This window comes from Carassius gibelio, chromosome A9 (genome assembly GCF_023724105.1).
Source record: "Carassius gibelio isolate Cgi1373 ecotype wild population from Czech Republic chromosome A9, carGib1.2-hapl.c, whole genome shotgun sequence".
Classification (NCBI taxonomy): Eukaryota; Metazoa; Chordata; class Actinopteri; order Cypriniformes; family Cyprinidae; genus Carassius; species Carassius gibelio.
The window spans coordinates 13075680-13090320 of NC_068379.1; the positions used below are offsets into that span (position 1 = coordinate 13075680).

Here is a 14641-nt window from a genome sequence, read left to right on the forward strand (position 1 = left end):
ATATATATATATATATATATATATATATATATATATATATATATATATATATATATATTTATCTTTTAAGATGTCCACTTTTACTGTAAATATTTATGAATTAATCAAACAGATATTCCTGTGCACATTGCAAAGTGGAGTTAGAATATGAGAACTTTAGTTTATCATGAATCATTAATCGCTAATTTTTTTTATTAGTCATTTTTTCTAATGACCAGTCATGACCTGCATATACTGTATATTTCATACACTGATAATAATAATAATAATAATAATAATAATAATAATAATAATAATAATAATAATAATAATAATAATAATAACAACAGCAACAACAACAACAACAACAACAATAATAATAATAATAATATTAATATTATGATAACACCAAAATAACTTTTTTTTTTTTCAAGTCAAACATATTTCTCAACATCACTGAACCATCCTAACAGTTACCTACAGTATTTACACTGCTTTATCATACTGTAGGTTGTTAGGAAACTCAGGACTGGACTTTTATACTGTATATAATCTACTTTACAAGCAAGTGTCAGCTATACAAGATTGTTATCAACAAACCCCTCCAATCCATCATCAGTCCTTGCATCCGGGTCCACATCATTTCCTGTGTCTGTGTGTACGCATGCAAACCCTTTTCAGATATTAAATGTGATTCAGAGATAATGATGACAACAGAAAAGTAAGCTCCCATTGATCTCAGCCAACTGATCTTCAAGTTGTTTTGTGTAGTCCTTCTCAGTCCTGCGCTCTTCTGCACCTAGAGCCCTGTTATTATAATCCTGCATACAGCTCTAAAGAGATCTCTGGGGGAAGAGAGTAGAAGTAGGTCATTAGAATTATTTACCCCCCACCCCCCCCACCACCACCATGTTTGTTCGTTTTGGTTTCTGCTCCAGTTCTTCGGGGTCGTGAGGGAAAGAAATTGGGCCTCAGGATATTCAAATGGTAATCACATATCATGTCATCAAAGCCAAAACATTCATTTTGTGTTTTGAAGTTTATTTGTGCCTGTTGTTTGTGCTGTTGCCAGTACTCTCGATTTGACCAACACTTGACTTTTGAATCTAATGGTGTTCCCCATGCTACAGGGAGGATAGATCTGGAGAAAGCTATCCTTTAGCATTGCTGTTCATTTCAATGGCACTTGCCCGGGCAGCATAAGACACCCCTGAAGTAAATTATCATTCAAATGTTTGGGGTTGAAAAGATTTGTAAAAATTTTTTTGAAAGAAGTCTTTTATACTCACCAAGGTTGCATGCATTATAGTAAAAGAGTAAAACTGTTAAATATTATTGCAATAATAATAATAATAATAATAATAATAATAATAATAAACTGATGGATACGAAATGTTTGAATAGTAGTGTAAGTGATTTGAAATCTGCCATCATGAGCGCTCGGTTTTGTTGCCATAGGTTGTTTTGATCCAATTCAACTCCATCATAAATGCCATGATTGGCAGCATAAAAATATACATAGTCTCAAACCCTTCACTATCCTAAGATTTGTTGTGAAAAGCAACAGACAGGAAAAGATTGTCATTTCCAAAGTCATTTCCATTTCCAAAATCCATTTCACGCTTTTAAGAGCCCTTCATAAAGAAATCAGGCACTAGTACCCAACACCCCCCCACCACACACACACACACATACACACACACACACACACAAAAAAAAGTAATAAAAAAAAATAAAGGATGGATACTTCAGAATGGCCATCTATACATAATATTCTTCCTGTCAGACATTATAGTCACTCAAGTCTACAGTCCGTTTTTTTAATTTATTTTTTTAATTTTTTTTATATTCTGAATAGTTTAATTTTCTTTCTATTCTCTTTCTGGACCTGAAGCTCAGTCTTGCTTCCAGAGTTAACAGACTGAAAGCATTTTCTGAGGACCCTTAAGACCTTTGTGTTTTCCCCTTGGCCTATATGTCATACGTGTGACGTATGTGTCTCCCGGCCCGTTTCTATGTGTCACACTGTGATTAAATGGTTGTTTCAGTGGCTGGGTCATGAGGCCTTTCAACATTATTAAGACAAAAGTGGCTGGCAGGAGCCGGCTGGCGCAATTGGAAGGATTAATTACAGCCTGTCTCATTTCAGCAGAGTCTCTCTTATTATTATCGATTGAGGTGGCGGAGATGAGACTTCGAAGATGTTGCTCATTTGAAGAACGCTGATGCATAGGTAGCACTAGTAGCTATCAAACTGAGGCTACCCATTCATTACAGAGCGGCTGCGGAGCCCAAGCTCAGATTAAACCCAGTCACGTTGTGCTTTAGTGTGGCTCGCATGCATATATGCTACACTAAAAACCATAGCGTGATTTGTGGGATGAAAGGTGGTTGCTTGGCCTCATATGCTCAGATCGTCATCGGCCCGTCACAGAGTGAGAATCGCGGCAGACTCAAAGCTCTCAGGAAAAACATCAACTCGTTCCAATGATTAAAATACTTATTGAAGTAGAGGGAGTTAACAGAAAGTCATATTATGGCTTAGATGTGGTTCAAATACACCTGCAATCACATGCAGTGAAAACCTCACCTGGTGTGATTGAAAACAAGATTTCTTTTTTATAAATCAATAGTTTTATTTAATACGTTCAGCAAGGATTCATTAAATAGAATAAAACAAATTGACAGTACAGACATTTGTAATGTTACAAAAGAGCATGTGTGCTGTCCATTTGAACTTCCTATTCATCTATGAAAAGTATATGTGTCAAAAAAAAATCATGCTTTCCACAAAAATATGATGAAACTGTTTTCAACATTGCTAATAGTAGAAAAAAAATATTTGAGCAGCAAATCAGAATATTAAAATGATTTCTGAAGGATCATGTGCTACTGAAGACTGGAGTAACGGTTGCTGAAAATTCAGCTTTGCGTGACAGGAATGGAATACATATTAAAATACATTTTCATAGATAAGTTATTAAAATTATGCTATTTTACAGTATTGCTGTATTTTTGATCAAATTAATGTAGCCTTGTGAAGCAGAACAGTCTTCAAAAAATATAATCAAAACATTAAAAATATTTACCAACCCCAAACATTTAAGTGGTTGTGTATTTGAAAGCAGCATATATACATAAATAATATTTAATTTTGTTATAGTACACCAGAGCCTCCTTTACCGAATGTGAAAAAGGAGTGTAACGTGACAGTCAGTTCCAAAACACAGCCAATGACAGTCCTCTGTATGCATGCAATGAGTCTCTACTCGTGTTTGACGTTTGAGATGATGAGCGGTACTTGAGGCCAGCGATATTTCGCACAGGGAGTTGCCAAAGAAAAACTCCAAAGCTCTTGGCCAACTCACAAACTGCGGTGAATGGGAATGCTAGTTTCTCCAGATATCATAAACCCCCTTGACTGAAACTAACCAATAGTGATTCAGAAAATAAGCAGAGTTTGATTGTGACAGCTTGACATTCAAAGTGTGAAATTCAAACCTACATGTAGTGAAAAAAAAAACACTAATGTAATGGCCTTATTTACAAGCTTGCAGCTTGAAAGCTGCAGAAACACTCAGACCTGTAAGTCCTGCACTTCACACTTCCAGCACACCATCATGCCAATGAGGGAATTAGCAAATTAGTCATCTTTCATCGTCACTGTCATCTGTGGGTTGCTTTTAATCGTGTTTGTTCCAGCTCACATTCAATTGCAGTTTATACAAGCGTGCCACTGAATGAAAATGTGCTACAAACTCACAATGCATGTTTTCTGTGATTGTACAACATGATAATTACTCATGTTGATTTTAAGATGAGTGCTATTTCCTTTTTGTTCTGCAGCTAAACATTTGGTTTAATTTTCGTTTCATATTGCATTTCAGCTTGAGTGTCAAGCAATAATAATGACAATACCTGCATGTAATTATTTATCAAAATATATGCGTAAGATGAAAATGCATGCTTGAAATGAATATGTAGGCATGAGATGACTTCGATTTCCCGGGCATTCTGTAAATCAATATTCAGCTTACAAAGGATCAATAAAAGTATTTGAATCATGTCTTTGAGCATGTTTTCTATTTTTGACAGGTTGCATTAATGCTCAGTCTTCTTTCCTCAGAAAAAAACTTTCACAGCACCTGACTACAGCTGCTTAGTTTTCTTTTCTTTTTTGAGACATTTGGGAAAGGCTTATCAAGCTCAGCTTCATCAAGCAGAAAAACGTCCCTCTAATTGCTGCATGCTCCCTGTGATTTATCCAAGCTCCCATGTCGTGTCTCCAAAAAGCCCCCCCCCAAAAAAAAACATTCGCTGTTCCCTTCATAACCTCAGTTGATTGCAGATGATAATTATCACATCTCTCCCTCCATCACAATAGGAGGGCAACGTTAGGAAAATTAGCAGCTGTCAAATGGAGGCACATCTCCTCTGACTGCTTGTCAGCGTAATCCCACACCCTTTATCTTTGTTTTTTGTCTCTTTCTTACTTTTTACCTTGTCAATGCAATTTCCCTGTAGGAATTGCAGCTGCAAGTCAAGGGCATTTGATTGTAGTCTTTACAAAAGAATTCTTCTTTTTACTCCCTGCCCCAAATCCACAGGCACAAAGCAGATGGAAACCACCGTTTGACTCAGCCCTGCGTGTAAGTGTGTGTGTGTGATCTCCCTCTCCTCTCTTGTCTTAATTCAACTACATCCTCTCCCAGTGCCAGCTGGTGAGCTAGCGCTTATAGAAGCAAAATTGCAATGCAGATCATTTTGGTAAAAAACCTTGCATGAGACATTTATGAGAGATCCCTGATGTATAAACCTAGTGTGTGGGCTGAATTTCTCATCTAGCACCTAAATCGGCCTTGTCCCAGTCAACTTATCGTTTACTCAGGTCTTCAGGGATCTTTCTCTCTCCAGGCTTTGTGTCTACAGTCTACACAGCCTCCAATTAAAATCCACTCTCTACCACTACTAGAAGCAAAAAAAATTGCTTGACATGTGTTTGGAAATTGATTGAAAACCAAACTAAAATATGTTTTTTAAATGCAGTACATGAAAAATGAACTAATGCACAGGGTTGTACAATATGGACTATTGTGCTCAATGAATACAGTGTGCACAGAATGTGATGAAAGGATTTTATTTTGCTGGAACAAATCAAAACATTGTTTTTTTAATTATGAAAACTGTAGAAAATATATATATATATATATATATATATATATATATATATATATATATATATATATATATATATATATATATATATATATTTTATAGTTGTCCAGTAGGAACATCTAAACTCTCTTAAAACAAGATGCATTTTTAATAGTTTATTTTCCCTACAACATTGGCATTTAGCTCTAAGTCTTGTTAGATTTGTGATTACGACAAGGAAACTGTCACAGTGTCTGGTCTGTGCATCCCTGGGTGTCCACTAAGCCCCTTTCACACTGCCATTCCGGCAAATACACGGGTAAAGTGTTCCGGCAATTGTTCCCGGGTTGCTAGATTTTGCACTTCACACTGCCAGTGATGACCCGGTATATGTGCGTGCTTTCACATATAACCCTTGAAGATCCCGTAATGACACATGACATCAGGGCGTGACGTGTAATGTACGAGTCGACAACGCTAGGCACGTTGTACTTTCACTGAAGCAAGCGAACGATCTCAGAGTCAGCATGGAAAGCGAGGAACTAACTGATCTCTGCTTCATTACAGTTTGCACATATTTTTTCTACCTTCAAAACAGCCAGTAAAAGAGTTACGCGATAACGTGCATCATCACTTCGACACGGCATTAGATCTGGCTTTTGTTCACACAGCGTTAGTCCTGGGTTGAACCCGGCAATGTTACTAGGCCCCTGACCCGGGATCAGTCCCGGAATCAATCCCGGGACGTGTTTGCTTTCAGAAGGCGACCTGGCAATGTTCCGGCAATATGCAGGGTCCAACATGCAGTGTAAAAGGCGACTCACTTCCCCATACAGTCACCCCACTGCAGGTACTACATTTCCCACAAGTCTTTGTCCTATTCATCACTGTTAATTGCACACCTGTTAATTCCACTCAGTTGTTCTCACTTTCATCGTTTTCACCTGTCCATATACCCTGTTTGTTTCTATCAGTTTCATGGAGTCCTTGGTTTATGTCAACCATGCTTTTCGTGTTCCCTAGTGTTTGTCATGTTTCTTGTTTTGGACTGCTTTTGTGGATATTGACGTCTTGCCTGTCTGGATTACGATTATTGGATTCTCCAAATAAAACACTTGCAAATTGGATCTCTCTGTTATGTGTACGTTTGTGACAGAAACTGTTTGCCAAAAGATAAGAAAAAAATATTAAATGAAAACCTTAATTTGTCTGGTAATTTTGCTTTAATCTTTTTTTTTTTTTTTTTTTTAAGAAAATGATTTTACTGGAAGTCTCAAGGTTACTAGAACATGTAAAAAAATGAAAATCATCTTTTGAGCTCAGTATCTGTCTTTAATCTTGAAAAAGTTCAAGAAAAGTTTCAAGAAATTATTGACAGTTTTATTTATTTTTGATAGTTAATCTAATTCTAAAGCTACATCTTAATCTGAAAATAGCACCCTATGTTTGTTTACACATCCACAAAATAATGAGCTTGCAGGTTATGAATATGAATGATATTCAGTGCCATATGTACTGCTATACAGTGTGTGATACTGTACATCCCCTCAGCAATGTTTATTCAGCAGAAACGTTAATGCCTGGCTGATATGAAGTGCTTCCCATGACAAAACACAGCCGAAGGCTTTTTCGAAACATGAAGATGATGTACTCTTTTTGCCTTCAACAGAATAAATGCATTGCAAGTTAGTCAAGTTACAATATACAAAGTTCAAGAATCTCTTGCAATTTACTTAAGCCTGGGGAAACAGTCACTTGCTTTACCATCAATTTAAAATGCAACCCAATGTTTCAGCTGACTTTCTAGCTTCTTACATGTATGTATACACACACACACACACACACACACTGTATCATTAAAATCCAATTAAAACCACAATCCACAAATGCCAAATCATAAATGCATGTTGATCAAATTTTTATACTGGCATTCAACCAGATTTTTTTTTTGTGCGGTTATGTCATTGTCCTAGGAGCAGTGCATCAATATCCTGTGGTTGGTGGAAAATTGTGTTATCTCAAATCTTATCAAATGTGTTTTTCCCTAAACACCCGCAATGCTTTTTGTTAATCCTCATACACTTATGTGTCATAATCAGGTGGTCGTTGGAAGAGCACATTACAGCAGGCGAGAGCTAGAGACAAATGCAGGGGCTCCCATCATGCCCTCTAGAGGAGACTCTTCAGTCAATAATGGAGATAGATTCTGTGTGTGTCAGCAATTTAGAAACAACAGCCATCAGGAATCCCACCAGAAGGGATACAATTAATCACAACAGGCGAGATGTAAGTGTCTGCTCGGAGAGATCTCACTCTTCTGCAGTCTTCAGTGTAAAATGCCACTGCATTATAGGCTTGAGCCTGTTGGGTTATTACGCTGCTTCAAAGTCAGTGTGCAGTGAGTTGTGGCCTCATCTCGCATTGCCGTGAAGTGTGGCTTGAACCTTGCATTGTCTTGTCTATAAACTGTAGAAGTGGTAGTGAGTTGTGTGCTATTAGAGGAGTGTGCATTGAAAACAGTACAGTCAATGCTCCATCAAAACTGATCCGCTCGAAGAAGAGTAAAATTACTCTTAAATTAGTGGGAATGGGTGGAAACAAGCGGATCATGTCAAAATACATTTATGCTACAGTTCCACCAGCCAGTCGGTGTTGTGGTTTTCGACTGTTTGCTGTAGCTTCAAGTAGAACACAGTGTGTACGCAGTGTTTATTTTAATTATAATTTTAATTTGAAAAGACATGAATGAGAAAATTTGCTAATCAAGAACTGAATCGTTCTGGGCACTCTGATAATTGACACTGTTTGAACACACAGAACAATGTAATTAGACGCATTAAGAAAATGCAGTGTCATATTTAAAGGAGCCATATGCAGTCATATACAATAGAGTCATATACAATATACAATAGCCATCTTATACAATAAAATTTCTTTCCCACTTACAGTATAATGCTAGTCATGGTTTTGCACACCCAATCATAATTGAGTTTTAAAATTATAAGATTTAAAATTGCTGAACTTACTCTGCTCACATAATAATAATAATAATAATAATAATAATAATAATAATAATAATAATAATAATAATAATAATAATAATAATGTTTTAGTAATTATAATTATAAAATGTAATATTTTATGGACATGTAGTTTATTATTATAATTATTATTACCTTATAATAATAGGATTGTCTTGTTGCACCCATAGTCAAAATTATGTTTTAAAATTATGACTGTTAAAATTATTCAGATTGAATAATTTTTGGTATTTCTTAGTTTGAAGCAGCTCTCATCTGTGTAATTTGTGACAAAGCCATCACTGCTGGTTATTAAAGAAGAAGTATAAAGTCTTCACTAGAATAGGATGAAAATATGCATGAGATTTATAACAGATTTGCCGGTGAGCAATATGAGTGAATATTTTCTATTTTCTAATAAATTATGCGAGAATCTGTAAAAAATTAAAATATCCCAGATGAAACTGAATTTTATATTTTCTTGACTAGATATTGTTCTAAGGCTTCTGGTAATGCGCATTAATTAATCAGCCTTTCCCCTTTTCTACTCCACATAAAAGACATCTCCCATAACCCAGGTGTGCTATAAAAAGAGCAATCACAATCTCTCTTATCACCACTCATGTCAATGATATTTTGTCTTTATGTTCCAATCAATTTCTGATGTGAGGTGTCTTTGTGGTTCCCATCCTTGTGGTTGACCTTGTTAGGCAGTCCCATAAATGCATAAAGAGCCACTTGATCTTCAACGCATCGTGTTCTCATGCTTGATCTTCAGTAAAAAAGAGAAACCATGTTAAATATCGCTTCAGATTTTCGAGATGCATTGTGATGCTTCAGAAGTGTGCTATTTATATGAACAGCCCCAGTGTGTCAACCCAATGCAGGATTTGTTTTAAGTCAGGCAGTAATCCACTGTATGTAAATACCCTTGTCCTGTGATGTTCTAATGGAATGCCAGATTGAAGAAGTCTACTGCTACAAATATTAAACAAAAGGCAAATGTTTAGTTTGCAAAATGTTTCTAAATGTGGCCCACATTAATTATTCCTGGATTAGATTCGTTTTGAGACTGCGTTTAAAAGATTAGGGATAATCTTTATTCCCCTATCCACACCTAGGCTGCTAGAATCATGAGCTGCGACTGGAGTTTAATTTTTGGGCTTATGGCATCGGAGGTGGCAAATGTACCACTAAAAGGTTTGTTTACACCGATTTTATAATGCACAGAGTCTGCAATCACTTACACAGTAATCAAAATAGTGTTTAATGTGCTGGAAAGACTCGATTGATTGTTGATTGTTGATTTTTGTGCATAGCCTATACAGAAAACAACAGAAGGATAGACTGGTGCTGTGAGACTGAAGTGCCAGTGCAAAAGCATACTTATAATGCAAGCAGCTGGTGTTTTAATGTAATTCTCTGTTATTAGTTTAGTCACACACACAAAAAATTTTTTTTATAATTTTACCCACTCAATGTGTTTGATTTATTTACTGTTCACAAGGTGTTGCTATGCAGATTCTAGAGTGTTCTGTGGTAGGTTGCTTTTTATCTTTTTAAAGGGATAGATCACCCAAAAATGAAAATTACTCCTTGAAGCATCATAGGTGTAATCTCTAGCTTCTGCTAACTGTTGTATGTGTTTGTAAAGAAAAATGTTGGAGGATTTCAATATAAGCCAAGAGGAGACTTTGCTAAACAAAGGAAACTTTAATTCCTTTGCTCCTGTAAATAAAAATCTTGCTTCTCGTGAAACTAGCATATTCTCACCGGGCCTTACACTAAGCCTACTCCAACCACCGGAATGCATCTCTTTTGAGCGCCTATGACAGTTAGCAGAAGCTAGAGATTACAGTTTACAAAGTTTTCAATATGGATATTTTTCCTACAAAAACACATCAATTCACTTCAGGAGGCCTTTATTAACCCACTGGAGCAGTGTGGAATACTATTTTAATGATGGATGGATGTGCTTTATTGAGCTTCTTTTGGACTGTTGAAAATTGACACCCATTTACTGCCATTATAAACTATAACTATAAATATAAAGCTGATAGGATTTATCTGAAAGAAGAAAGTCATATACTGTACACCTATAGGATGACCTGAGGGTGAGTAAATCATGTTTTTTTTTTTTTCTTTTTTTTTTTTTTTTTGGGTGAACTATTTCTTTAAATCAGTTACTTAAAAGGTAGATTGGTGTAATTTGAATCTGCAAAAAACAATAAAACATTTAATAATAAATAAATAAAAAAAATAAAAAAACACTAATTACTCCTTGGCTAACTTTTAGCTTGTCAAATAATTCTTAAGACATGGTCTTAACATGCAGGCTAAGATTATGGACCTGGCCCCTGGGTGATCGCTAGACTGTTTGCGTGGACTTTGAACCCATCCTCTAATTTTTATGATATCCTGGTGACTAGGTATGTCTCTGATCCTGTCTTCAGTGTAAGTTTAAAGTATTTTTTCCCTTTTTTATTGTCTGCCAGGCAAAAATGGTAGTCAGATTACTTGTAAAAGTAATAGCACACCTCTTATCAACCCTCTGCATTATTTCAGGCATATATTATGTTCGTAAAAACAGCGAGAGGTGCATTATGTTTTTTTATTTATTTTTTATTTAAGACTAAGTGTTGTTCTTAGTGTGAAACAGTAATAATGATGTTTGCCTTTCCTCAATGAGGTTAAAATTATATTAGATACACCAGTAAAGGTGACAGTCTGGAGGTAAAGTTACTTGCATCTCCTGTGAAGAAGGAGCTTCGGTGAAAGGGCTATCCCTAGGTCGTTGATTGGCTGGAAGTTCAGTCTCTGAAGTGACGTCTTGGGAAGCCTGTGGTTGTTGGGCGTTGGCTGAGTCGTGTGGGCTGGTTGAAGTTGAACGGACGTTACAAAACTTAACTCAGAACACAAAACTCTCAAACGGAAAAGAAAAGAAATAAAGTTTGAGAGACTAGGTTGTGTTCCTTCTCATCGTGGCATAGTAGCAGCAGGCAGGCACGCTGGAACCGCACTTAAAGAACAATGATGACTAACCGCATGGCTAGATGCTACAAGCTAAAGCTAGGTAGCAAAGCTACAAGCTAAAAGCTAAGAGCAGGCATGACTAATAGCATGACTGATAGCACGAGCAAGGCTGGAACTAAAAGCCAATATGGCTAATAGCAGCAGCTAGGGACTAAAAGCCCAGATTTCATGGTGTCCAAAGTATTTAAACTTCCCTGTTGGCCACACCTCAAATGCGTTGCATTTCAATTATGAACAACAAATTTGACAATCTCTTCTTCGAATTGAAATTGTAAATAATTGCTCTAGTGGTGTTCATGTTGAAAGCTGTTGTGTGAACAAGTTGGTTGGTCATCTTGCTTGGTTCTTGTGGCACAAGAACTGATTTATGACTTCCTGAGGAATTCGGCTCTCGTGTTTCAATGCATACAGCTTTGATAGACTCTTTAATTTGTCTGGTTCGACAAATTTCTGTTACAATATATATATATATATATATATATATATATATATATATATATATATATATATATATATATATATATATATATATATATATATATCCTCTGATTTTTCCTACGTTCACATGCCCTTAAGAATAACCTCATTCTATTTTGAAATATTGAAAGTAACAAAGAGGTATGAGGGATTTCTCAGCTTGACACAAAGTTGTTGTTAAGTGGCTGCTTTCCCCCATGCAGTGATTAGATCTATCTCCTGTGTAAATGAGTTCACAGCTTCACACCACATCATTTTTTTTATGTATGTGTGTGTGTGTGTGTGTGTGTGTTTCTTTCCACATATTAGCTCTGTTGTTTCATTTTGCTCCCAAACACTTTCAAGTAGAAAAGTTGCTAAAGACATAAATAAATAAAAAACTCCTTAGCCATTTTCTTGAGATGCAGGGGGCTGCTAATAAGTCTATAAAAGCATTGGCCTGCTTTGCACCAGCAAAGATGCTCACAGGAGGATTTTCCCAAAACCATTTCCTGATACGGAGTCTAACCATTCAGTGAAATTGAGCAAAAGAAAATAAGGGTCACTTTTCCTAGCACATCGAGCTAATCAAGCGATTCTTTTTTCATTACCTGTAAGCTAGCCTCTTATTAAATACAATTACACAGCAATTGTTTCATGCTGCCTCACAGTGGGTGTGAGGGAGAGGGATGTTATTATTTTTTGCATATCACAGACGTGTGATTAGCAGCAGCGTATTCTCACCTAAGATGAGTGAGGGACAGACTATCAGATCATTTGAACGGGCCGGACTTTCCTGTCTCTCAGTCTAATGGGTTTGATGCAGTTGTGAAAAGCTCACAATCATGTCAGTAATAACACCAGACATATGTTTGTTGGCTTTGACTGATGATGACAATCCTATATCATTTATTGGCCATCTCATTCTGCTTGACAAGTTTGATAGTTGACTTAATCATCCTTGGCTGATTTACTACTCCTCCACTGCATGCTGTTCTTCACAGAAGCGGCAGGCTCACGTTTTACTCTACGATGGGTTTTATGGTAAACTGATTCCAATTCAAATGCAAGTGCTTTTCCTTTTCCCTGCGGCCATTTGAATTGGAGACCTTTTGTGTCTTTTTGACTTGGTTTTTAAATCTGCACGTTTCCATACATCCAGAGCTTTAAAGAAATTAGATTTGAAATACACTCTGCCCCTGGTGAAAGTAAGTATTCCCATCTAAGATTTGTTGTAAATCAATATTTAATAAAGAGTATTAAAGAAAAGGAAGAAAATGAGGATGGCATCATGGGAGCCAAGTTTGGTTTTATTGAGCATCATTTTCAAAGCAGAGAACCACAAATATTCTCCCTCACAAATTATAAATATATATCAACATGACAGCAACATGTGTACTGTATACATAAATTTATCTACCAATATTTGTGTTCATATTTGAGTTTATTTGACCACATCTAGCCAATAAAAGGTTTCTTGTGGGGCAAGAGTCTTTCTGTACTAACAGGAAAAATAGACATTTCTTCTCACTAATGGTTAAATGTGTACAATTGAAAAATAAATGAAATTCTCATTAATTTATTTGTCAGAATGTTGTTGTGTCTAAATGCACTAAAAACATGTACTATGTCCCAAGTCAAGGAACTCACGAAGGACATTACATGACAGAGTATCACTCTAAATTATCTGATTTCATCAAACGTTTTTTTTAAATAAGTTGGAAGCTTTATTTCCTAATGGAAATATGCTGTTTCCTTTTGCTCCAGGATTATGCTGGGAAGGAGAAAACCTTGGCCAAAGCCCTGGAGGACCTCAGGGCCAACTTCTACTGTCAGCTGTGTGACAAACAGTACTACAAGCATCAAGAGTTTGACAACCACATCAACTCCTATGACCACGCTCACAAGCAGGTAATGGGCCTGTTGTCTGCCCCTTGAGGCTTCCACTGACGCAATGCATAGCAATAATAGTGTGTTTTAGAAGATGGCAACAAATGGATTGTGTAGCACACATGTACAGCACGAGACAAATGGTTTCCACTTTGACAAAGAGTTAGTGGAGTGGTGGTGATATTATAGACTTTTAATTTAGAAGTCCATAGATCAAAGGCAGGCAGGACAATTGGAAGTCCTAGTTCTTTGATGTTGTTTGTTCCTGTTTTTTTTTTTTATCCCCTTTTCACAGGACAGCATTAAATCTGTTTCCCAGGAGCATGCTGTATAAACAAGTTAGAGTGCTAGTTTTGTTGACCTGTTCTTGAGCACAGCAAATTCATTAAGCCATAAAGCCAAAATCCATGAACTTTTGCTGAAAATAGCTTAATTCGAGTGCATTTGGTCTAGTAAGTAACCAGATCCATTTAGGCATTTGAATATTTCACATATTTGTGTATTGTAAGGTGCTAGTTAGCAAACAGATTAGAAGAGAACATTAGTCAAAAGTTAACTGGTCAAAAACTTTAGACACAGTTCTTTATTGCATCTATGACAGACAGACAGACAGTTTATTTAATTCTATTTCACACTCAGTATATGTTGATTTAAGAATCGCCAGCATCTAAAAATAGCAGTGTAACCTTTAATAGCAAGTTAAAGCTTTAAATCCACCACTTGTCCTGCTGTTTGATATAGGCCCTGACCCCTGTGCTCTGACTCACTCAGAAACTAAATGCACTGAGTCTGTGGGCCCTGCTGTGCTGTCAATAACAAATCTCACTGAACTATTGACTGAACACCATCTACAAACCCTCCACCCATGACCTTACTATTGAGCAGCAACAGGAGCGAAATGAACGCATTATGAAGGAAAAAGCCATCTCCCCTCACGCTCTAATGTGGGTGCTACACATGCTAGTTTGTGTCATTCACATGGCCTCCTAGCTGCACAGTTCAAACTATTCTACAGCATGGGCACCCGTTACCATTCAGCTTCTCAACGAATGGGGTTGATGGATGAATAGCACAATTTCCAAGCAACCCTCAGGACCTGGCAGAGCATG

The 14641-nt window shown here is 36.6% G+C and overlaps 1 protein-coding gene across 1 annotated transcript in view; it reads left to right on the forward strand.

Annotated features, from left to right (window-relative positions):
* LOC128019656 (zinc finger protein 804A-like) overlaps window positions 1-14641 on the forward strand; it is a 62578-nt gene that overhangs the window by 42194 nt on the left and 5743 nt on the right. The window contains exon 2 of the mRNA XM_052605760.1: window positions 13410-13553. Within this exon, the coding sequence (XP_052461720.1) occupies window positions 13410-13553 (144 nt within the window). The remainder of the gene's footprint in view (window positions 1-13409; window positions 13554-14641) is intronic.